The sequence below is a fragment of the Rhipicephalus sanguineus genome, chromosome 4 (assembly GCF_013339695.2).
Source record: "Rhipicephalus sanguineus isolate Rsan-2018 chromosome 4, BIME_Rsan_1.4, whole genome shotgun sequence".
Taxonomy (NCBI): domain Eukaryota; kingdom Metazoa; phylum Arthropoda; class Arachnida; order Ixodida; family Ixodidae; genus Rhipicephalus; species Rhipicephalus sanguineus.
Window position 1 is genome coordinate 106,786,302 of NC_051179.1, and position 23,349 is coordinate 106,809,650.

The 23,349-nt window shown below is 47.2% G+C and overlaps 2 protein-coding genes and 1 long non-coding RNA gene across 3 annotated transcripts; 1 reads left to right on the top strand and 2 right to left on the bottom strand.

Annotated features, from left to right (window-relative positions):
• Positions 1–9,990: 9,990 nt before the first annotated feature.
• Positions 9,991–11,369, bottom strand: LOC119390528 (uncharacterized). The gene is made up of 3 exons (XR_007415831.1): positions 11,283–11,369; positions 10,395–10,528; positions 9,991–10,247 (listed from the first exon to the last, which is right to left on the bottom strand). It is a non-coding gene; the product is annotated as an uncharacterized LOC119390528 (long non-coding RNA).
• A 3-nt stretch (positions 11,370–11,372) lies between these two features.
• LOC119391484 (uncharacterized) lies at positions 11,373–12,968 on the top strand. Its single transcript, XM_049415299.1, has 4 exons — positions 11,373–11,708; positions 11,801–12,073; positions 12,431–12,717; positions 12,963–12,968. Exons 1-4 carry the CDS (start codon positions 11,480–11,482, stop codon positions 12,966–12,968), a joined length of 795 nt encoding a protein of 264 aa, XP_049271256.1. The 5' UTR covers positions 11,373–11,479.
• A 133-nt stretch (positions 12,969–13,101) lies between these two features.
• On the bottom strand, positions 13,102–17,923 carry LOC125758274 (uncharacterized). Its single transcript, XM_049415300.1, has 2 exons — positions 16,484–17,923; positions 13,102–13,231 (listed from the first exon to the last, which is right to left on the bottom strand). The coding sequence occupies exons 1-2, from the start codon at positions 17,899–17,901 to the stop codon at positions 13,102–13,104; spliced, it is 1,548 nt and encodes a 515-aa protein (XP_049271257.1). The 5' UTR covers positions 17,902–17,923.
• Between the last annotated feature and the right edge of the window lie 5,426 nt (positions 17,924–23,349).

Sequence of the window (23,349 nt, forward strand, 5' to 3'; positions counted from 1 at the left end):
TTCTTCACGCAGTTTGATCCTTTATGAAACCATGTACCGACTAGCCAAACAATTAGCATGCTTTTTTGCTCATGCAGAAACCCACGCTTCAGTGGCGTAGCACACGCTCGTGCCCCCCCCCCCCCTCCGCTCTTGAAAAAAAAATATTCCATGGCACACAGAGCACAAAATGACACTCAATCACATATCTGCTTGCTCGGCTCTCACTCCAGATCAAACAGAGCCCCCTTACCCCCCCCCCCCCCTTTTTCTCGCCAAGAGGAGGAGGATACAACTTTATTCAAAAGAAATTTCATGGGTTTGGAGCTGGCCGCTTGTCTGCGGCGACCTCTTCTGCCCATGCAATGACTGCTTTCTGCAGTTTTTCATCGGGGGACCGTATTAAAGTCTCCCATGTCGTTTCGGAGGGAGCTGGCAGAAGCTCTCTGGGTGGGGGAAGGCCCTCGCATTCCCAGAGGATGTGACTTTGGTTTGCTATGGCATTTTTGTCGCAATTTTTGCATGTTGAGTCAACCTGTCCGCCTGTGAATATCGCTAAGCGGTGAGGAGTGGTTAGAGTGTTCGTTTGAATTCGGCGGAGGACAGTGGCCTGTGCTCTCGTGAGAATGCTGTGCGGTATGGGGTATAATCTCCTGTCATCTTTATACATATTTGTAAGTTCGTTATAGGAGGTCACTGCCTCTCCCATCGGGGGGCCCGGTTCCAAGGACAGCGCGACCCGGTTTGCTAACCCTCGGGCCACTTTATGCGCCTCCTCGTTACCGGGGTTTCCTGAGTGAGCAGGGACCCAGACCAGATTGATTTTGATTCTGTCATTCTGACTGAAGTTTCTCAGGACCCTGGCTGTATTGAGTCCCACACTTCCCCTTACAAAGCTGAGAATAGCGCTCTTAGAGTCGCTAAGGACAGTGTGGGTAGTTGGATTCATAATGGCCAGCGCTATGGCCATTTCTTCGGCCTCCTTGATTGATGCGGCTCTAGTGGAAGCCACATTTACGATTTTAAGTTCTCCGTCCACGGCACTCAGGGTGTATGTGTTGTGTCCCTGGTTGGCGGCATCGACGAAGACCGCGGTTTGGTCTTGCTTGTGCTTTTCGTTAAGCCTATCTGCTCTGGCTTTTCTCCTGGCGTCGTGTCTGCCCGCCAGGGTGTTTTTGGGTATTGGTTTGATCTGTAGGTGATGTCTGATTGCGGGAGGTAGTGGTGCTCTGCCTCCCGTGGTGTGTATGGGCTGAATTTTCAGTTTATGCAGAATATGTAGTCCCGTCATCGTGTCTGAGAGTCGTGTTATTTGTGCCGTCTTGTGTGCTTCGATCAGCTCCTCTAGGGTGTTATGCATTCCAAGTTGGAGGAGCTTCTCGGTGCTGGTATAAACAGGCAAACCTAGGGCCCATTTGTACGCTTGTCGAATTATAGCCTCAATTTTATCTTTGTCTGATTTCCTGAGGTGATAATAGGGGAAGGAGTAGACTATGCGGCTGATTAAGAAGGCCTGAATGAGCCTACACAAGTCCATCTCCTTCATTCCTCTATGTCTGTTCGCCACTCTCCTGAGCAGTCCACCAATTTGTTTGGCGGTGTTCTGCAATTTTGTGAGGGCCATGGTATTTTGCGTGTTATGTTGAATAAGCATGCCTAGCACTCTAATGGTCAGAACCGGAGGAACCGGACCGCTTTCCAACATAATTTTTATCGGTGCTTGTTGTTGGGTGTCCGTGCCTGGCGTCTTTTTGGCTTTATTTCTAATGATTAGGAGTTCGGATTTCGAGGGGGAGCATGTTAACCCGTTGTGTCTAATATACTCTTGCACAATGTTGGCTGCCTCCTGTAACGCGTCATTTATCGCACCGTCCGAGCCGCTGTTTGTCCAAATTGTAACATCGTCCGCGTATATGGCATGTTTTATATGTGGTATCCTGTTTAGCTGTTGTGGTAAGTTCATCATGGTGATATTGAAGAGTAGGGGCGAGAGGACGGCACCTTGCGGGGTTCCTCTAGTGCCCAGCGTAAACGTTTGTCCGCGCACTTCACCCAGTTGGATGGTGGCCGTTCTTTCTCTGAGAAAGTCGGAAATGTAGGCGAACGTTCTTTCGCCCACGTTCAACTGGGAAAGAAATTTCTGCGTTGGGGCTTTGCATTAGCCGTGACTGCATTGCGGCGACGTAGAGCCTACAGATCATATGTGCCCACAGCAAATTTTATGAAAGTGCAAATTAAGACGGCCATTTTAATTGTGGCCTTGTTCCCGCAGATCGAAGTTGGTTAATTCTTGCCAACTTGCAAGTGAAAGTGCACCTATATGTCGTCGCGACACTTCCACACTGTTGTGCTAGCTAGATCTTTATGCTCCTGACAACCTGTATGATTTGTAAAAGGCAAACCACTCATTGCATTGAATGCGGAGGAGGCATCCATGTACGAGGACCTCGCAGGTGCACGTTGATCGACGTGCAATTATAAGTGCGAGATTTTGGATACTTCGCGATTGACATACACGGATAAAAAAATCACGTGAACCTGATTGGCATTGTACATTCATTAAAAAATGAAAATAAGCTGCGTTGTTTCACCACCGCAAAAGCAACAACTCTTTCACAACCTATTCGTATCCAAGGTGAGCGTAATCAGAAGCATGTAAGCTTCAAAAGCTTTCGAGTGGAGGTGAATTGAACACTTTTTGAACGGTGGAGTGGTGCTCGCGTTTCCACCAGCTACAGTAGCCACAGATGGGATTCCTTGGGAGGCTGCTTTATGCTGTGATAAATACCGGCATATATGACGATACCTTTATTTTTTAGCTATTACGCTAGCATTCAGAACAGAAGCGTAGCCAGAATTTTTTTGCGGGGGGGGGGGAGGGGTGTTCAACCACACTTTATGTATATACGTTTGGCTACGCCTCTGATTCAGAATTAATACAGCGTTCCGCCCCAGCCGAGACATCACTACGGACGTTGAAGCAGACGACAACACAACATTGCAACAGCGAGTTTTAGTATAGCGGATGACAGCAAACGCAAGGATTTAGCGTTAGCGTTAGCGTTGCGTGCTCCTAACTGCGCATGAGCAGAACGTAAACGTAGCCCGAGCTCTTACGTACGAACGCTATTTCCGGAATATAGCGTTCAACGCTAACGCACGCAAGAGATCCCGTACGTAGGGCAAGATGGCGGTGCCTGTTGAAGTGAGAGCCGTCCACTTCGAATATTTGTAGCCGTCGTCCTGCATTATGAAACTTATTCATTCCCTAACAATGTTCGTATTTGATTTAGATTTGAGTAATGAGGCTTCGCCAACCGTGTACCGCCGCTAAAATAGCTCCGTTTTTGAGATACAAAGTGGATTTGCGCTGCAGAAGGCTTAGCAAGATCTGTTTGCAAGGTTCGCTCATGTTTTCTGTAGCAGCGCAGAGATGGCGACGCTGTCTTTAGTCGCCTCTTTCCAAGATACGGCCACAAGTCAAGCAGATACATGTCAGGCGTCGTTTCCCTTCAGGCCTTTCGCGGCAGTGCATGAATGTGACGCGTGATGCATCCCAGCTTAAAAAGGCCAATAGGGGTCTTGAAGAATTCTCGAACGCGGCATGTCGACAGAAACCAATGTGCCAGAACTCAACACTTCTGCAAACGCGACATGGAGACGCAACAGTGGTGACTTTGGATCAGCTCGACTTGGTGGCGCTTTTGTGGATTCTACAGTGCATTTAGTATTTTTATGTCTAGATGGCGCCGTATGTGATTGCGTTAGCGTTAGCGGGAATGCTTTCCGCTGTACTAAGACCACCAGTTGACACGCAGCGCGTTCCATTTTAGCGTTAGCGTTGAGACGCACGCTAACGCTAACGTAAGCGTTTCCCGCTATACTAAAACTCGCTAACATTACCTAATCCGTACCTAACGGCGGATGGCGTGAATTAAAATAGGCATGTTTAGTGTGTTTAGTACATGCTTTTTTCGTTTAGTTTTATAACACTCGTTCCGCAGTTTCGGCAATGGCTGCTGTTGATTGGCTGGACGATTGTCATACCGCAGCAAATGTCGAATGAGATACGTTTTTTTGTCATCGTGCTAGCCACCCATCGTGATAGTCCGAGTCTCCTTGTGCGTGCGGATTCCGAATCCTTATTAATCTGGGCTAGGCGCTTTCAGTACGACACGAAAATATTTACTCGTTCAGCTGCGAAACCCTAGGCGCTTCTGCTTCAACAAGTTGAACCCACGGCTCTGGTTGAACCGGCTCGTCACGACACGTGTTGCTTATGAGTTGTCCGGCTGCTTTGCGAACATGCCAGGAAAAAGAAAGTACGGGAAATATTTGTGGGACGCGACGCAAGAAGTTCCGATGCGTTCTAAGCATAGATTTAGAGTGAGAGATGCGCAGTGTGACAAGAGCGGACACCACTTTGCCTCTGGACCATCTGAAACTCCAGAAAGAACGACAGGCACCCAGAATCAACCGGACATGGGTGCCTCGTCCGTGCACGCCGTGTTGACATCGGAGACAGTAGATGCAGAGCTAGCCGAGCTTTCTGCAGACGTTGCTGTGGCATGTGAGGCCGTGGTAAGCTCGAGCGACGAGTGCAGCGATTCCGATGAGAGCGTGGACGTTGACAGCAGTTCCGAGAGTGCAGCTGATGGCAACACGTCGACACCTCAAAGCGGAGACACCGATCTCGTGCGTATGCGCTTGACTTGCATTCCTGATACAGTGCGCTGACGTTACTTACGACGATTTTTTCGCAACTGCAAAGAGTTGTTTCCATTTGTACCTAAAGTCTGTGAGTTCTGTAAGCGACTTTGCAACAAAATATTATCGGTAACTGAAGTTGCGGCTAAGGTTGGTTAACGTTCTTGCATAGTTGGAAGATGGGATTATCCTTAAATGTTTGACATTTACACACGTTTCAGCGAACACCTTGATAATTAAAAAACGCAGAACCTCTATTAGTCCACCGTGATAAGTATGTTAAATACACATGCATGCTGCCAATCCCATCACTCTTTGTCATTTCAGAGATTTTTTCAATCTAGCACACAAGAATAATATCAATTGAGTCAACTTTATTGCAAGCCACAAATGGTCGCAGACGCACAAGCTTTAATAGTGTGTAATCAAGTAATCAATAGCTCAGGAATCTAAACTTTGCGGTCCAATGTGCTCTGGGATAAGATTTGTGAGTGCGCGAAATTGCTCATATAAAGGAACTCATGAGCCAAGAATATTTGCACGCTTCTGCTTTCACAAGACGTGATGAATGGTTCCATGTGGTGAGATTTTTATATGTTGCCCAGCATGTTTTTCTAAAGATTCAAAAAGGCCGAGCTTTTATTTCTCTCTCTCTCTCTCTCTTTGAAGCATCAGTATGGAAGACAAATACATGATCACATTACAATGGGCAGTCATGGAAACATGGAAAATTGGTAACAGTAGTGCAATTCTTTTTGTTCTGAATTTGTTGCGATTTACACAGTGCGCTTTTAGTCCATGAAATCTTGCGAGTTTATTCAACCTTGGTTGTTTCAATTCACAGTAACCACCACTAGAATTGCAATCAAACTATAGGTGTCTCTAACTAGCAATGTGCATACTATTTTTTTTTTAGGACGACCCCATCTACCCAGGTGCAAAGCTCACAAGAGGCCAAAGTATGATGATGGTGATGGCACACAGCCTGCGGCATGACTCGTCGAAAGAAGCAACTGAGAGTATGCTGAGGGTGATTCAAGCACATATACCAGACGGAGCAACATTACCGACGACAAAGTACTCCTTCTTCAAACACTTTTCAGGTGCCGAAAGTGCCTGTCAAAGACATTTTTATTGCATGGCTTGTTCCTGTTACATTGGTGAGATTCATAGCCTCAGTGTCAATGAATGTTGTAAAGAATGTGGCAAAGTCCTTGTGCTTGATGAGCTTCTCCGTAGCTCTTGTTTTTTTTACACTGTTGATTTAGCAGCCCAAATTAAGGATCTTCTGGAAGACCTTGGTTGTGTTCCGCCTAAGCCGAAACAGTCGTATACTGTTCATGACATTTCAGAGAGCGCAGCGTACCATGCGTTGCCCTTACAGGCAGACGATCTCACATTAACTTTTAACACAGATGGAGTGCCACTTTTTGAGAGTTCGTCTTATTCATTCTGGCCCCTGCTAGCCCAGGTGAATGAATTGCCATTTAAAGAAAGAGTCCAGAAAGTGCTTTTGGCAGGCTTGTGGTTTGGACCCAAGAAGCCACGCATGAACACATTTCTCTTGCCATTTGTCCAGACAGTGAACAAGCTTTCAGCCGAGGGTATTCATTGGATGGACAGCTCCGGCCAGGCAAAGGTGTCAAAGGTTTTTCCTGGGCCTTGCTGTGTGGACAGCGTAGCCAGGGCTGACATAATGTGCATGACACAATTTAATGGGAAGTACGGTTGCGCCTGGTGCGAGGAGCCCGGAGAAGTTGTTGAGAAAGGCAGAGGTCACTCCAGAGTGTACCCTGCACCTGCCACTATTCCCAAACGACGAACGAATGAATCTTTCATTTCGCATGCCAACAAAGCCAGAACTGAACCTAAGAAAGTGAGCAGTGGTATTAAACCCATCAGTGTCCTTACTATGCTCACTTTCTTCACTTTCAGTTCGGGTTTTGTTGTGGACTATATGCATGCAGTTTGTTCGGGATTTGTGAAAGCCACAACATTAATCTGGCTGGAGTCCAAGAAGTGTAGAAATTTCAAACATAGGAAGTAACTCAATGAAGTCAATGCTAAGATGCTTGCAATGCAGCCACCGTGGGAACTTTCGCGACTTTCTAGGTCACTATCTGATGTAAGGCACTGGAAGGCGTCAGAGTGGAGGAACTGGCTGCTTTTCTACTCTCCAGTGATCCTTAAAAGCTATGTTCCATCATGTTATTACTCTAATTGGCTCGAATTTGTGGACATTATGCACTACTTGCTTAGTGCATCAGTTTCTGTGCAGGCCCTCGTTAAGATAAAGAGACAAATGCTGGCCTTTTACATGAGTATCAGAACCTGTATGGTAAAAGTTATATGACATACAATGCACATCTTTTGTTGCACCTTGTTGACAGTGTGTGTGACTGGGGACCATTGTGGGGATATTCACTGTATCCATTTGGATCGGTCAACGGGCAACTTGGAAAGTTTGTGAATGGCACGAGGTATGCGGAACTGCAGATTATTGAAAAATTCACTGTTCTGCAGACTCTGCCTAAACTCTGGATGCATGTCACTGGTGAGCACAGCTTCACACATGGCCTATTTCAAGATCTCTTGAAAGGATACCACATGAAACATCACATAACACAGGTTAAGGATGTAATGATGTATGGGAGGGGTATCAAAATGGGGACTGTCGTATGCTTCAAGAAGATTAAGATAGGCTCTTTTCGTCTTTGTGTGTCAAGCCTAGATAAAGCTAGGCGGTGCAACTCATTTGTTTTATGTGGCAATGTGTTTGGCAGGATTTGTGATATTATTGTTGGTTGTCGTGAAAATCATGCCATTTGTAGCTGCATTGTGCGTGCCACTGTTAAGCTTGAAGTCTTCAATGAGAGGCAGAGTATCCTTGGTACATTTAGCAGGGATAGTAGTGTTCAGTTCGTCGAAGTTGAGCCATCAGGGAACTTTGTCATAGTGCCTGCAGAGACGGTGTCAAAGTGCCTTGCTGTCAGAAATGACACAAGTACTTTCCTTTTTGTTCTAACTGAACAGCTTGCATTGGAGTCAACGTGATCGTAAAGCTGCTGCCTCTGTAGAGTCATGCCGGTTGCTGATTATCAATCTTAAAGGGGCCATGCACTGAAATTTCACCCACTGGGTTTTTCATTGCAACTTGTTCCTTGTGGCTTCCTGGGATAAGTTTTGAAAGAATTTTGAAGAGCAGTGTGAGCAATAGTATTAAACTTACAATTGCAGCATAAAAATGGACAGAAATCAACAAGCCCTTTCGCATTTCGATTTCCAGTGATGTAGCATGCTGCTTCCAATCAAAGCACAATATTGCCATATGTGCTGGTATGAACCGGCTATCTTCGCCAGATGTTGCTCGTATGCAAAACTCAAGACAGCCTCCAACGACGACGCCAACACTCCCACTAGAACCAAAAACGATGTGCTGCAAGACATGACAACGCAGTGCGAGACGTCGGCGATTGTTCAACTTAACTATGCACCACCGCCCTTCCCTGCAGCTTACACCAGACGTAGCTGTGATTGAACGAAACAGCACACCACGCAGTCGATGGCCGAACAGCGCCGAAGCAGGACAACAAGCGCCAACTTGCACAGGATCATGGATCGACACCTGATTACCGCCCTCGAGACGTTGGAGCTCATTGTGCAGTAATGAGCACACAATTTGTGGTGCATCTTAGGAAGGTGACAACATAGAATGGCCTGCACATTCATGCAGACGGAGGTGTACAGCGCGGGTGACTATCCGTGGTTACATTTACCCAGCTATCTTCGTGATCCTGCAACAGTGCTTTCGAAACGTTTTTCTTGGTATGGACTTCATCAGCGAAAACGATGCGGTAATTAACTTGCAGTCCTGGTCTGTATGTCTACGCAGCAGTCAGTGTCAGCGGAGAGAGACCAACCTCGTGCCACACTTGCCATCATTGACGAGCAAGTCAGCATTCCACCCCATGCCAGCATCTTGGTCTCCATGAATGTGGACGCAAGCTCAAGGAGTGAAGCTCGATTTGAAACAAACGCGCAGTTCTTGCTGAACCATCAAGTAGGCATCAAACGCGGGGTGGTAAACCTGTGTCATCTCCAACTTCAGCTCCGAAAGCAAGTATCTTAGCAAGGGCATGGCAGTCACTTTCTCGGAAGATAGCTGTTTCGTACCAGCACACGTGGCAATATGATTTTGAGTCATGCCATAACAGGAGACTCTGAATTAATTTGGCCTCCTTGGGTTATTTAACACGCACTTAGAGTTATGCATTTTGTTTATAACTATTTGTGATAAGTCATTATTAGAGACCGGATTTTAGGCAAATGCCTATTTTGTTCCTTGTGTTCCTATCGTGCCATTTTGACATACGAGCATGTGAATTAGAGGTTAAGAACATGCCTATTTTAAAAATTGGCACCTATTTGAGCACTATTTAACGTCAAATTTCACTTGAGTGTGCAGCTTGAGACCGTTATTTGTGTTATCGGGCAACATTGACCTTCAAGAACTATATGGGGCTCAACCTTGCCCCCCAGTTCACCGCCGTGCTAACGTGGTGCGAGCGGCTGGGGAGGAGGAGAGGTTGAGAAGGGGAAAAGAAGCTATTTCTGGAACCCTAAGTGGGAGAACGTCTCAGCGTATGCAGAAGAATGAGAAGAAATAAAAAATGGGAAGAGGAAGAGAGTGGCGTCCATTGCCGAGGACGTGGCGGATGGACGGCCGTTTGTCCAGTCTAATGTCCCCAAGGAATTGAATAACCGCATTGAAGACCTCTGTAGTGGAGGGAACGAAACAGGATGTCAGTCTGTGTAGCCGTGGGAAAGTCGAGAATGAATTCAAAACCATGGAATGCAGTTAGGGGAAAGGAGAATGTAGACCAAAAGAAAGAGGAAGGTGATGTGCACGCGGCTTTTGTTTTGTTTGTAATTTACTTCTTAAAGGGGTCTTTAATTGCTGAAGAACGCAGAGTTTTCTTACATCTCGGGGAAATGGGGGATGGTGGTGCTATTGCGTTATTTACTGTACGATTATGTTGTAAATTTGTAGAATGTGCCTTCTTGATGGCTGTATGTTTCAACTGTTATTGTTCTATTATGATAAAATGTAGGCTTGTCTTTCTGTGACAGTGGCATTGTGCACATGTATTGTGTAGGAGTTCATTGCACATGTAAGCGTTTCATCGATTGCGATCTGTGTAATGCATATGATGTTACCACCTGGCTTTCACTGTAATAAGATTTAGTGCACATGGTTATAGTTCAGTTGTGCTCTGCTTTATACTCAGCAGGCAATACTTTCTCAACTCCACATGGTTGGCATGGCTCTGCTTGTGCTGCAGCAAACAGGCAAACAACTACACTGGTAATGACAGCATCATACAACTTGCCACCAAAGTATTAGCTTACATCTTATGCAAACTTACACGTTGTCGATTAACCCTTCCAACCTTCTTGGTCCAACACTGGGACTTTTCGACGCTTGCATGGGCGCCGCGAAGCGCATTTCCCAATATTTTATTATAGTTATTGTCTCTAGCAGTGTCCCTGTTCTGTTTCTGCTTCTGTAATGTACATGTAAAGAAAGTGAAAACAACAGTGACATTAAACTAAGATTCACAATTTTGTTGTAACATTTGCACATTACTGGAATGATGTTGATAATCTGAAATTGGTTTTGCTGTACTGCAGATCTGTAAACCATACACAAACCTTTTTTTCTGCTTTCTTTTTTTTCCCGCTGGCTCCCCTTCATCTGAGCTGTCACTTTTATCATCCCGGTGGATTTTCGGGACAGGAACCCTCTTGCTCTGCAAGCGCTCTTGCGCTTCAGCTTCGCTTTCTCATGAACCCAGAGAGAGTAATAGTAAAGCACAATGCATTTACAGGCGAGTTAGTGCATATCTAAAACATGTGGCGCAAAAGACACATCAAAGGAAATTTGTGTGAGTATATGCTAACAGCCTCGTTTACAGAAAAGCAGACAAGAAATGCATACGCCAACAACCATCATAGCATACTAATCGCGAGAACAATTCATTTAGAAGATATTACTCTAAAGCAGCCAGGGCTTGTTGGCTCGTGGCGATAGCGGAATAGCGCACTCTTACACAGGGACGAAGCAAGAAAAGCGCTAGTGCCGTCCTGCTTACTCCATCCCTGTCTATGTGTGAGATACTTTCAGGATTTGATTTCTCCTAGTGGTAGTCCCATCCGATTGATTCTCGGAAGTGGCGCGGCACATCACCAGGAAAGGTGCCATAACTATGGCAGCACGCCGCCTTTGCAATCACGTACCATCATGTTACGCAAGGCACGCCATTGCGATATTCAGTTTGCAAAAACACCTCGGGAAAGCAGCATCAGAGCTGGAACCAGGGCGGCACGCAACAGTCTGACACAATTTCTAAGCCATCCAGGATGTTGGCTTTAGCTGTGTAAGGGATAATCTTGTTTGATGACCTCGTGGGCGCCGGACATTATATTGACACGCGGTGCTGCCCCATAGTTTCCTTGCTTTAGCGCTAGAATGTTAAATCCTCAAGTACTCAGACAATAAAACACGCACTATTATGGAATCCAAAGCACGTACATACCTGCCAACATTAGGACTTGGGCGTCATAATAGGCTGTGCCCTCATCGCCGATGGGGTCACGCCAGAAAGCAGTATACATAGCTTGCACTGACGTCAGTGATGGGAATGCTGGGATATGTGTCCGCCATGCATATGAACCATATGAACCGCTCATCCCACGGTCGTTGCAAGCAATCCGTGTAGTTGGTGTTGTCACCATGGTCATGTGCGCGATATTTGGTTGTTCCAACCGCAGTGACAACCGCGGGAGAAAACGATCAACTAACGGCCACTTCTTTTCGATACCGAAGACCGTGGAGAACCAGTGCGAGCGCTCGAAAGCGTTGAGCACGAAGCGGCGCAGTTTATGGCTGGCGCGCATTAAACGTGCTGACTTAGACATCGAGAACCCCAACCTGCGAGTCTGCGGCGTGCACTTCATTACAGGTAAAGAATTGCTTTCGACTTACACAGCGCGATAAAGGCGGTATGTAACGAAAAATGTTAGTTTTGTAACTTTTTTCATTTTGCATTCGTAGGAAAGCCAGCTAAACTGTTCGACGAGACGGACCCTGACTGGGCTCCGTCGCTTCTCCTCGGCTACAGTGCCAAGAACACGGACCCCTCACGACACAGACGCCTCGAAAAACGACGCGCCGTAAAGCGGCAGGCGGACGCCAAAAAGCGGGAAGCCGAAGCACAGAAACGGCGTGCCGAGGCCGACGCGGCAGCGTTAGGGATCCAGCAGTGTGCCGATCGGCCACTCTCGCCGCACCCGACTGGAGAAACCGACGCCGACGAAAGTGATACAGGTAAGTTAACACTTTTGTTTCGCCTAGTGAAGTTCGAGGCCGTTTCCGGCCTGTAGGCGAATGCCTTGCAAGCGCTTTGTGAAGCATTTCTGTGGAGAGCCAAAATTATCGCGTCACTTTCAAATCTCGACCTGGAGGTCGCGGGATCGAATCCCGGCCGCGGCGGCTGCATTTTCGATGGAGGCGAAAATGTTGAAGCCCGTGCACTTAGATTTAGGTGCACGTTAAAGAACCCCAGGTGGTCGAAATTTCCGGAGCCGTCCACCACGGCATCTCTCATAATCATATCGTGGTTTTGGGTCGTTAAACCCCAGATGTTATTATTACTTTAAAATCTCCGGCATTTTTTCATTACAGGTGTTACAGTGCAGACAGAGATGACCATGGAGGACATTCAGCTACTGGAGAAACAGTGCATTTCACTGAATGAACACCTCTATGCCGCCCGTGTCGAGAAAGAGGAGCTTGAGATGTCGGAAAAGTCACTAAGGAGTTGTGACAGAAAAGTCATGTTCTACACAGGGATGGCAAACTTCACTGTTCTCTCAGCTGTCTTTAAAGTTGTGGAGAGTGATGTATCCCACAACATCAACAACAGCCTGTCAAAATTCCAGGAATTCATCCTCTTCATGACGAAAATCAAGGTGAACCTTCACAACACCGACCTTGCATTTCGCTTCAACATTTCTGAAGCAACAGTATCGAGGATTTTTGACAAATGGCTGCACGGTGCATATTGTCGGCTTAAATCGCAGATAGCTTGGCCAGGGCGTGAGGCACTGCAGCGTACTATGCCACAAGCTTTTTTTGATTCATTTGGGTCTAAAGTTTCCGTCATTATTGATTGCTTCGAAATTAAAATTGAAAGGCCGTCATCTCTGCTTTCTAGATGTGAAACGTGGTCTACGTATAAAGGAAGCCACACTGCAAAGTTTCTCATTGCAATTGCGCCACAGGGTGTAGTAACATACATTTCAGAAGGTTGGGGAGGCCGCGTCAGTGATAAGCACATTACAGAACACTGTGGCTTATTGGACAACTTGGTTCCTGGTGATGTTGTCCTCGCAGATAGGGGGTTCAACATAGAGGACAGTGTTGGATTTTATTGTGCGCGTCTCCATGTCCCAGCATACACAAAAGGGAAAAAGCAGCTGTCTCCTGAAGACGTGGAAAAAACAAGGAAGCTTGCAAATGTTAGGATTCACGTGGAGCGTGTTATTGGCCTGATCAGAAATAAGTTTGTGTTTTTGAAGTCTACCGTGCCGATTAACTATGTTTCTTGTCGTGAGGGGGATGAACTGACACCGCTTGACAAGACTGTGACAGTGTGCTGCGCCCTCTGCAACTTGTGTCCCTCAATAGTTGCAACAGTGAAGAATGGTAGTGAGGAAAATGTAGCAACAGTTGAGGATGACTGACACCAAGAACCATCTGCTGCAAGTACCTTTGGGGTGTATCCAGTGTTACCACGGTTGGACACAATGTATGATACTTTTGTCAGTTTGTCTTAGCATATGTATACCTGGAATAAGTGACACAAGTAGGGAAAGCATCTTGGCAATCCATACATTTAATACAAAATGGCAAGTTATGTTTTTTTCTTTTGTTCGTTTTCTCCTTGATGTGGATTGAAGTCCCGTCAAGGAGATGATCGACGTCGATGAAGCAGGAGGCAGGTTGGAGGTAATAAAAACTTGAAGGTATATTGCAGCGAAATATTTACAGTCATATGTACATTTTGCCGAAGCACACTGATGATAACATAGACATCAACAGCATCTTACTCTTCTACTTAACTTTTCTTAAGTTAGAGCCTAGAACACTGTTACTACATACGAAGAACCGAGTCTCACTGTTCGACCACCAAGTGGTTACGGCCCAGACGAAAGTTGCATCGTACGGAGTCTTACTGATCGATCAGTTTAGTGATTACAGCCTAGACTGAAGGGAAACGAATTCCGTCCAGTCTTAAGTACCTTGCGGTAACAAAGAAAAGGGGAGGTGGCCACTGGTGGTCCGCCTCGACATTCCCTTATCCAATCCGTTCATTCTCAGATTAAGCCACTCCCTACCGGGCTGTCCTTAATCTCGACAGCAGTGTCTTTACAGCGCAGACAGGCGTTTTGGCACTCTTTCCCATCATGGCTCTCCCTCTCCTTCCCACGCTCTCAGGGATTCTCACGGTCGAAATACATCTGTATTTTAGCCCTGGTGCATTCACGCCATTTTCCCATACACATCGAGTTGAACTCGCGGAGCCAGTCGTTAAACCGTTCCGGGAAAGAAAAGGCGTCTGCGTGACCCTGCCTCCCACGCATTCGACCTTGCATTGTTGCAAAAGCACATCTTGGTCCGTGTTGGGGTCACGCATACTGTCGCCTCGAGCGACTGCTTAGAGCGGGGGATGTCCTCCTCATTTTCCCACACATTCAGGCCGCCGACCTCTGAGAACGGTCGCCTGACCGCAACCCATGCTGGCCATCGGGGCAGACAAGCTTGCTCAAAGGAAGCCGTTTGCTTTCTCTTGATAATTGCCCAGCGAAAAGACCAGGCAGGGGGAGAGCCGAGAAAGAAGCTTTGTACGACGTACCGTGCCGCGCCGTCCTGTCTGCAGGATCGACTTATGAGCGGCAAACATAACACGTCCCCCCTAAAGAGTACGCTGGGCTGTTCTACGCTCAGTGGTACGATAAATCACTGCCGCGATTAGGTCACTGGACTTTCTAACCATACAACAGTCTACACAAACATCAAACACAATTGCGAGACAACACGACAGGAGAATACAAGAAACGTAAACAAGTACATGCTAAACAATCAAGCACACCATTGCTGCTTCAAGCAGTATGATCACTAGTGTCTGTTTCTTGAATTCACAATCACACAGTCCACAATATACAGCAGCAAGTGGGCAGGAACATTCACGTCCCCCCCCCCCAGTTGGCATGGCACTGTTATTCTGGTGGCTTCCATAAACTATTCTGGAGCATTGATAATGCATCCGCATTACCGTGACATACGCCCTTCCGATGTTGTACTGACACATGATATCGCTGCAACGCCAGCGCCCATCTTGTCAATTTCGCCCCGTGCGGAGTCGAAGTTGTAAGGTACGACAGCGGATTGTGGTCGGAAACGACGTTTACTATGGCACCAAAAAGCCAGTAGTCAAACTTCTTTAAGGCCCATATTATTGCGAACGCTTCCCTCTCAATGGTCGACCAGCGCATCTGGGTCGGTGAGAAACGGTGGCTTGCAAAGGCGATAGGCTTCTCTTGCCCCTCGGCTGACATTTGCGCCAAACATGCTCCCGCCGCCGTAGCTGATGCGTCTGTGAAAAGCCAGTAGGGCTGAGATGGCTCTGGAGTGTTAAGCGCCACGGCCTCGCACAAAGATTGTTTGAGAATCTCAAATGCCGTCTGGGCTTCCTCCGGCCAGGGTATCTTATTAGGTACCGCTTTCTTTGTTAACAGCGTGAGCGGGCTCGTCACCTCTGCGTATCCTCGGACGTACTCGCGATAGTAGCCACAAAGTCCTAACAGGCTGCGTAGTTCCTTTTTGGTGCGCGGTGGTACCAGGTTCTTAATCGCTGCTATTTTTTCAGGGTCTGGTGCATGTGTCCCTGAACCGACAATATGCCCCAGGTAATGTATGTGGGATTGCGCAACCTGACACTTCTCCGGACTGGCTTTCAGTCCCGCCTTATCTAAGACCTTAAGAATAATGTCGAGATGCTTTAGGTGCTCCTCCCAAGTACTAGAAAAAATAGCAATATCATCAAGGTATGCCGTGGCATACATTTGATGTTGCGCCAAGAGTTTATTCACCATTCTTTGAAAGGTTGCCGCGGAATTTTTTAGCCCGAAAGGCATCACTTTCCATGCGTACTGACCCTCGTGCGTTACAAACGCGGTGAATTTCTGACTCTTCTCTTCCATCGGTACCTGCCAGTACCCGCGCCTAAGGTCCACTACCGTGATGAACTGCGCTCTGCCTACTCGGAAAATCAATTCCTGAGGATTCATCATAGGGAACGCATCCACTTTGGTGACAGCATTTAACGCCCTATAGCCCACACACATGCGGATAGTCCCATCTTTCTTTCCGACGCATACTACCGGGTGTGCGAACTCACTCTCCGTGGGGTAGATCAACTTCGAAGCCAACAGTTCGTCAACTTGCCGGCTGACTTCCTTCTTTAATAGTTCCGGCACCCGATAAGGAAACACCTTTTTTGGCTGGTGGCCCGGTTCTATTTCTATCTTATGTTCGTCTACCTTCGCTATACCCGGGGTGCCGTCAAAGAGTGTGCAATGTCTTTGGAACACCGCCTGTACTTCCGCCTGTGCGTCCGCATCAAGGTGAGCAACCTTCTCGCTCGTTAGCACTAGCTCTTCCCGCTTTATAGTGGTTGGTTGTGGAGCATATTCCACCATTTGCTCATCCTCCCCGGAAACGTCTTTTTCCTCCAAGGTAAGATTGCAGGCCACTACTTTTGGTTTCTCTACTGCTTGTTCTGCCTCATGAGCAGGCTCGGCCGGTGCTCGACAGGGTGCCAGAGGGCTGCTGGCCTTCAACAAAAGTTTCCAATCTTCCTCAGTCAACAAACAATCTGTGCCCTCGACGAGCTCATCAGTTAACGCGCAGAGTAGGTCGACGCTCTGAGGCTGCGTCACCACTCGCGGGCTATTTAATTTTACCGGCAACGTAGCTAGCCTTGCCTCGATCGTTTTACCAAAAGCAGACACCAATCTTACCGTGCCACACGGCTCTATTAGACTACGCGGAAGCAGACTCTCCCGAATGACAGTTACTTCACTCCCTGTATCCAAAATCGCATCTGCGGCTGTACCTGCACATGATACAGGAATTAACTGCACTTTATTTGTGCCTTCGCCCTCGTGTTTCAGAGACTTCACCTTTGCGCTAAGGACTCCATTGGGTATTTCAATTTCCGTCTCGTGGGTTAAAATTACCTTCTGGACCTTCCGCTTTGGCTCGGTAGCCTTCTTCGGGTCGTTCTCCTTATCACTAGCCTTCGGGCACTCCTTAGCGAAATGGCCTGAGCCGTGACATAGGTGGCATTTCAGAGCCCCTTTCTCAACTCGTGTCGCCGGCTTCTGCCCCATTTCTACAGTTGGTTGCTTTGAAGCACGCCCTTTCCCTTTCGCTTGCTCGAAAGTTTGGAGCACTTTAGCGATCTCGGTTGGCCTAAGCCATCCCTCGCCTTCCCTTAATCTCACATACTCAAGACCCTCCATACTTAGTCCCGATTTTATACGGTCAGCAACCATGAGTTCGGCCATCACTTCTACCGTGTCGGCCTCTCTCACTTGAAGGTAGTATGAGAAATAAGTTCTCACACGCGACGCGAACTGCGCCCACGTCTCTTCCTTCCGCTTTACTGCTCGTTCAAGCCTCTGCAGATACTCTGCCGGAGAAAGCTTCAGTTCCGTCAGCACTGCTGCTTTAACTGCCTCGTAATCTGCACTCTCTTCAGGGTTGAGGTTACGCAGTAAGTAACGAACTCGTTCCGTTAGTGCTGGTATAACCAAATGCACGCGACTCTCATTCGGTACTCGGTAAGTAGCAAAAAGTTTCTCTACCTCCTCAAACCATAATGGCACATCCGCGTCACTCGGCAGGCGAAACCCTTTCAGCACTTTTGCACATTGCTGGACAGAATCGAAACACCATCGCCTCTGATCACCCGTCTCCGACCCAGAGTTAGACAACGTGCCACTGAGACGTTCCGCGTTCATTCTAGTTTGCAATAGCTTTTCGTACTCAATCTGGAGATTGAGCCTTTGAATTTCAAGTTCGAGCATTCTCGTTTCACTTGAATTCGGCAAAACCTGAGATGCCTGCTGCATCGATTCTTGCGTCTGAGTAGGCACTCTCGCCTCATTTGATTTGTCAGAATTTAGGCTACCATTATTTGATGGCTCTCGATTCCGATCCATATCCGCCACACTCGCACCTTCATCTCCATTAAACTCCATTGTTTCAGCACCCCCGCGTGTTCTCACCATGTGCTCTACACATAAACTGCCATGCCAACTTGAGAAAGACGCAAGAAATCCTGCTCACCCTTTGCTGAATGCTTTGTCGTTCCTGGATCTCCTCCACGGCGCCGGAGTTGACTGCTGTGGGATCGTCTCGACGTTGCCGCTGGTGGCTGTTGGATGCCTTGCTCCTCGGTCTTCTCAGGGCTGGTCCAGTGTATGGTGCTGTAGAGCTCGCCGATCCCTGTCAGACTGCGCCAGTTATGTTTTTTTCTTTTGTTCGTTTTCTCCTTGATGTGGATTGAAGTCCCGTCAAGGAGATGATCGACGTCGATGAAGCAGGAGGCAGGTTGGAGGTAATAAAAACTTGAAGGTATATTGCAGCGAAATATTTACAGTCATATGTACATTTTGCCGAAGCACACTGATGATAACATAGACATCAACAGCATCTTACTCTTCTACTTAACTTTTCTTAACCCTTTCGGCCCTGGTGTCGTCAATTGAAGACACCGCACAAAAGTTGCCTTAGCACCTCGGAAATGAAACCGAAAGAGCTCATTCTTGGGGTAATACTTCTTCAATGATCCTCACTGTAATTGACACCAAAGTTGCGACATATTTGCGGAGCTGGGAGCCACAAAGAACAAGAAGCTTGACCTAAGTCACGGGTGACGCCGAGGCGGGTCAGGTGAGGCGGCTAAGCGCCGTTTTTTGGACGTCGTACAGAAGCTGTTCCAAGGAGTATCACACTGAAAATTGAGACGTGGTTCACATTTTGCGTACTCTAGTGAGTAGCAAAAATAAAGAAGCCATTTTCCTAATTTCACAACCACTGAGCCCTGATGACCTAATTTGATTCCATGCTAATTAATCCATAAATACTTGCACCACTGGCTCATTGTTCCGTTTTTGGTCTTCTGAGGTCCTAGCTATTAGGAAAACACGCACAAAAAATGTCTCCGGCCAAAATAAAAAATCCAGGGCTGAAAGGGTTAAGTTAGAGCCTAGAACACTGTTACTACATACGAAGAACCGAGTCTCACTGTTCGACCACCAAGTGGTTACGGCCCAGACGAAAGTTGCATCGTACGGAGTCTTACTGATCGATCAGTTTAGTGATTACAGCCTAGACTGAAGGGAAAGGAATTCCGTCCAGTCTTAAGTACCTTGCGGTAACAAAGAAAAGGGGAGGTGGCCACTGGTGGTCCGCCTCGACATTCCCTTATCCAATCCGTTCATTCTCAGATTAAGCCACTCCCTACCGGGCTGTCCTTAATCTCGACAGCAGTGTCTTTACAGCGCAGACAGGCGTTTTGGCACTCTTTCCCATCATGGCTCTCCCTCTCCTTCCCACGCTCTCAGGGATTCTCACGGTCGAAATACATCTGTATTTTAGCCCTGGTGCATTCACGCCATTTTCCCATACACATCGAGTTGAACTCGCGGAGCCAGTCGTTAAACCGTTCCGGGAAAGAAAAGGCGTCTGCGTGACCCTGCCTCCCACGCATTCGACCTTGCATTGTTGCAAAAGCACATCTTGGTCCGTGTTGGGGTCACGCATACTGTCGCCTCGAGCGACTGCTTAGAGCGGGGGATGTCCTCCTCATTTTCCCACACATTCAGGCCGCCGACCTCTGAGAACGGTCGCCTGACCGCAACCCATGCTGGCCATCGGGGCAGACAAGCTTGCTCAAAGGAAGCCGTTTGCTTTCTCTTGATAATTGCCCAGCGAAAAGACCAGGCAGGGGGAGAGCCGAGAAAGAAGCTTTGTACGACGTACCGTGCCGCGCCGTCCTGTCTGCAGGATCGACTTATGAGCGGCAAACATAACAGCAAGCTTCATTAATGAAAGAAGTTTTGTATTTTGACCGTCACTTATGCATGTAGCGAGGAGGAGACCAATGGTTTCAGTGCTTTGCACCCCCTGAATGCTTTGCAGCACGGGAAACTTGCACTGACATGCTTGCAACTGAGTGGTTCAGAGTTGCGATTGACTTTTGGTGAAATTTTTGTTTTGCTGACACTCTAATTCTTTTCCAATAAAAGATATGAAAACAACTCTTTTGTTAGTTCAATTCCCACGACACTGATGCAACTTCTGTGATGTTTGCATTTTGTGTCACACCTGTATAAACTGTACGACATTGAAGAAGCGTTGGGCCAAGTGTACTATTGTGGGGACTACTAGAGGCTTTGAATTGTGAACCAAGGTCTGATGACGTGGCAGCTTTGACGTATAAAAAGAACTTATAAGTCGTAAAATTCAGAACTGGCAAAGCTATTTGTTCCACCTCCTGTCAAAGCCAGCAAGGTATTTATCATTCACAGTACAGCAGCTCTTCATGCTTTGAGAATCGCTAAGCATGCAACTCTTTAATAATACTGAAGTTTTTGCATAAAACCACTAGAAATGAGAATGAAACAGCATGTACTTTCAAAACACTTTATTTTGGACACTGTCTTGTCGGTATCCCTTCAAGCATTCTCCTTAGCGCCTTTACATTCAGGGCAAAACCAATGCTTAGATTTTGGCGCTTTTTTCAGAGCAACGCATGAAAAATGAAACCACTTGTACTGACAGGAGCTGCTGTCACAGGCGATCATTTTGCCAGTCTCTGGCCCTCGGCAGAAGCAGTACGCATCCTCACTGGCCGTCTGATCTGGATATTTGAGTTGCCTAGTAAAATAGTGGCTCAACAGCTCGGGTAAGATAGCTTTCACAAAGAATTCTTTGGCAGTAGCCATCATGCTGGTGCAAAACTCGTCATCTTTCAAGATTTTTTCTACGAATAAAACATTAGGAGTCCAAACAACAAAGTAGCAGAAGTCAACTTGGCACACTGCCATTTGAGTTTGAATCTGAAAATAATAAGCATGCTGCCTTCGCAGCTGCATGACGCCATTGACGGTGCAGAGGCACGAGTTGGGAGCCGAGAGCTCTGTTAGTTCTTCAGCATTCCGTAGCAAGTATGGGCATTTAAATTCAACTACGCCCTTGCCACAGCAACTGCAGCAGACGAGAGCATCTGGTGTGGCGCCAACAAAAGGATAATCAGCACTCAAGTGCAGACCAGCCTTCACGCAACGGAAGCCTTGGTGCTTGTCTTGCTGGCTGTCTTGAAATGCTTTAAAGCATCTTGCTCATGTGTCAGTCCCCATGTAACAGCAGGTGTCTTCACCGAGCGCTTTTCAGGGTAGCATATCCCTTTCAAAAGTGATATGCTGGGCTTGAGAACACTTGTGCAACATACATTTTTCATCACAGAAGCAGTCACACGACCAGCCCGGTGTAAAAACCAATCCCTTGACCTGCTTTGGTCTTTTGTGCGAGCTTCCACAGACTTGACGGTTTCTTCACTGACGATGAATGTTGACATAAAAGTGTCAGCTTTTGCGACAAGAGTTTCCAGATCATCTGCTGCATGAGTATCTGAATAGAGGTCTCTCAGGTGAGCAACTGTTCTTTGAACGGGTTCTTGAACGCGTTCACAATAGTCGGGCAGCAGGGAAAATATAGCAGGTACAACACCTGTAGTGTTGAATGCCGCATAAAGCTCCTTGAGCTCAGTCGGTGATGGGGCTGAAATGCCTTTTCGTTGCTTTGGCACTTTGGTTTCTTTTGATCCACTGCTTGTTGCATCGAGGCGACGCTTCTTTTCTTTCGAGGAACTGAAGTCTATGTCTTTAAGTCTTTTGTACTTCACCTTCTCAACATAAGCCGGCAGCCAGGCATTCTCCTTCTGAGTGCAGGTAGTCGACTGGTTGAGCCGGGCACCTGTTTCAATGGCGAACAGGCAGGCACCAACATGTGAGCATGTCTCCCCAGTCCCTGCCATGCGGGTACAGTGTCCAGTCACTACGGCGCCGCTCTGCTTGCACAGCACCCACACCTTTAGAGGGCACTCTCCCAACCTTTGAAAGTGGTTCACCTGCAAAATGAGCATAAAAAGAATTACACATTTCTATCACTACTCATAAAGAAGGTTTTCACTATTACCTGACTCACTAGTGCTTGGTTTCCAAATTTAATGTGTCCATTTTCTCATGCAGTATGCACACTTTTCTCATAAACAGCAGTCCTTTTTCACAGCACCACTAAACTACCTCGCTGTTTTGCAAACTGTTTTGTAGCAACCAGAAAGCTTTAAAAAACACCTAGTGATTGTCGTAAAACACTAGCAAATTCAAACTAATAGTGCGATCTGGTGTTCAACAAGCAACACATGGGCTACGTAGTAAAGGGCTCGATACCACCGCGGTTCTAACGTGCACTGATATCGCATAGGCGCTTTCCCGAGTTTCGTCTACAAAATTGATCCCGTGCCCTCGGGCTCAGCAGCCGAGCGTCATAACCAGCGAGACACCGCGGCGGATGCTTTGAAACTATGTAAAACCAGTTGAGAGACACGTGAAAATAACAAAAAATCTCTGCGCTTACCTCTCCAAGTAGGAGCACTTTGTCTTCTCCGAGCCTCTTCGCTGACAAACTCTTGACCCAACCACTCGTGAAATAATTGTGGGACTCCAGCGCTTTGTAGGCCTTCATCTGGTCCAGAGTCACTAAGCTGGTGGAGAATACCAAGTAGGTGACGATGTCACCGTGAGCGACACTCGGCAACAGGCTGGCGTCGGCACTTGTGTCCGTTCCCAGATGGAGTGTGTAGGGATCGACGTTCTCGCACAGTTCAATCTTTTCTTTGTACCGTACACGCGCAGATCCAATCAACTGCGAGAAGTAGCCCCCGCAAAAGGGCTGTGCAGTCGGAAATGCTGGCATGTGCGAGTAAAAAGCCTGTCACGACAGAGAAAACCACTGTTCGACGGATCCTCGCAGCGCGCGCGCGTCAGACAAGCGACAAGCGGTTCGCAAAGATGGCGGCCGCGGCAGCAAGCGCGCGGATGTGACGTCACGTGAAAGCTATGTATATGTTGCATGCTTATCAAAGTCCGAGACATTTGCGGGCTTGAAAATTTTTATGTCGGTGACTGGAATGACAAGAAGTTTCTCTCCGAAATCATCTAGAAATCTCACCACCGCAAACATCTCTACGTCCGAACGAAAAAGCAATTCAAGCACGAACAACGACGTTTGGCACACGCATGGGCGCACAAAGCTTATCTAAGTTATCTGGATTGGATTGGATCAAGTTGGAGTGATGAACAACCCAAGTTCTTTAACGCATCTGTTAAGCAAATGTAACAGCTAGATGTAAAATATTTACCTGCCAATAAAATCATTAAAAAGTATGTTTTAGCATAGATATCTAC

What these genes read in the sequence shown, in the direction of transcription:
- LOC119391484 (XM_049415299.1), top strand. Translation starts at nt 11,480, where the DNA reads ATGGTCATGTGCGCGATATTTGGTTGTTCCAACCGCAGTGACAACCGC. An exon ending in CGGCGTGCACTTCATTACAG is followed by an intron (nt 11,709 to 11,800) that starts GTAAAGAATTGC and finishes TTGCATTCGTAG; the next exon opens with GAAAGCCAGCTAAACTGTTC. An exon ending in CGCCGACGAAAGTGATACAG is followed by an intron (nt 12,074 to 12,430) that starts GTAAGTTAACAC and finishes TTTTCATTACAG; the next exon opens with GTGTTACAGTGCAGACAGAG.
- LOC125758274 (XM_049415300.1), bottom strand. Translation starts at nt 17,901, where the DNA reads ATGCTCGAACTTGAAATTCAAAGGCTCAATCTCCAGATTGAGTACGAA. An exon ending in GAATATGCTCCACAACCAAC is followed by an intron (nt 13,232 to 16,483) that starts CACTATAAAGCG and finishes CCACGTCTTCAG; the next exon opens with GAGACAGCTGCTTTTTCCCT.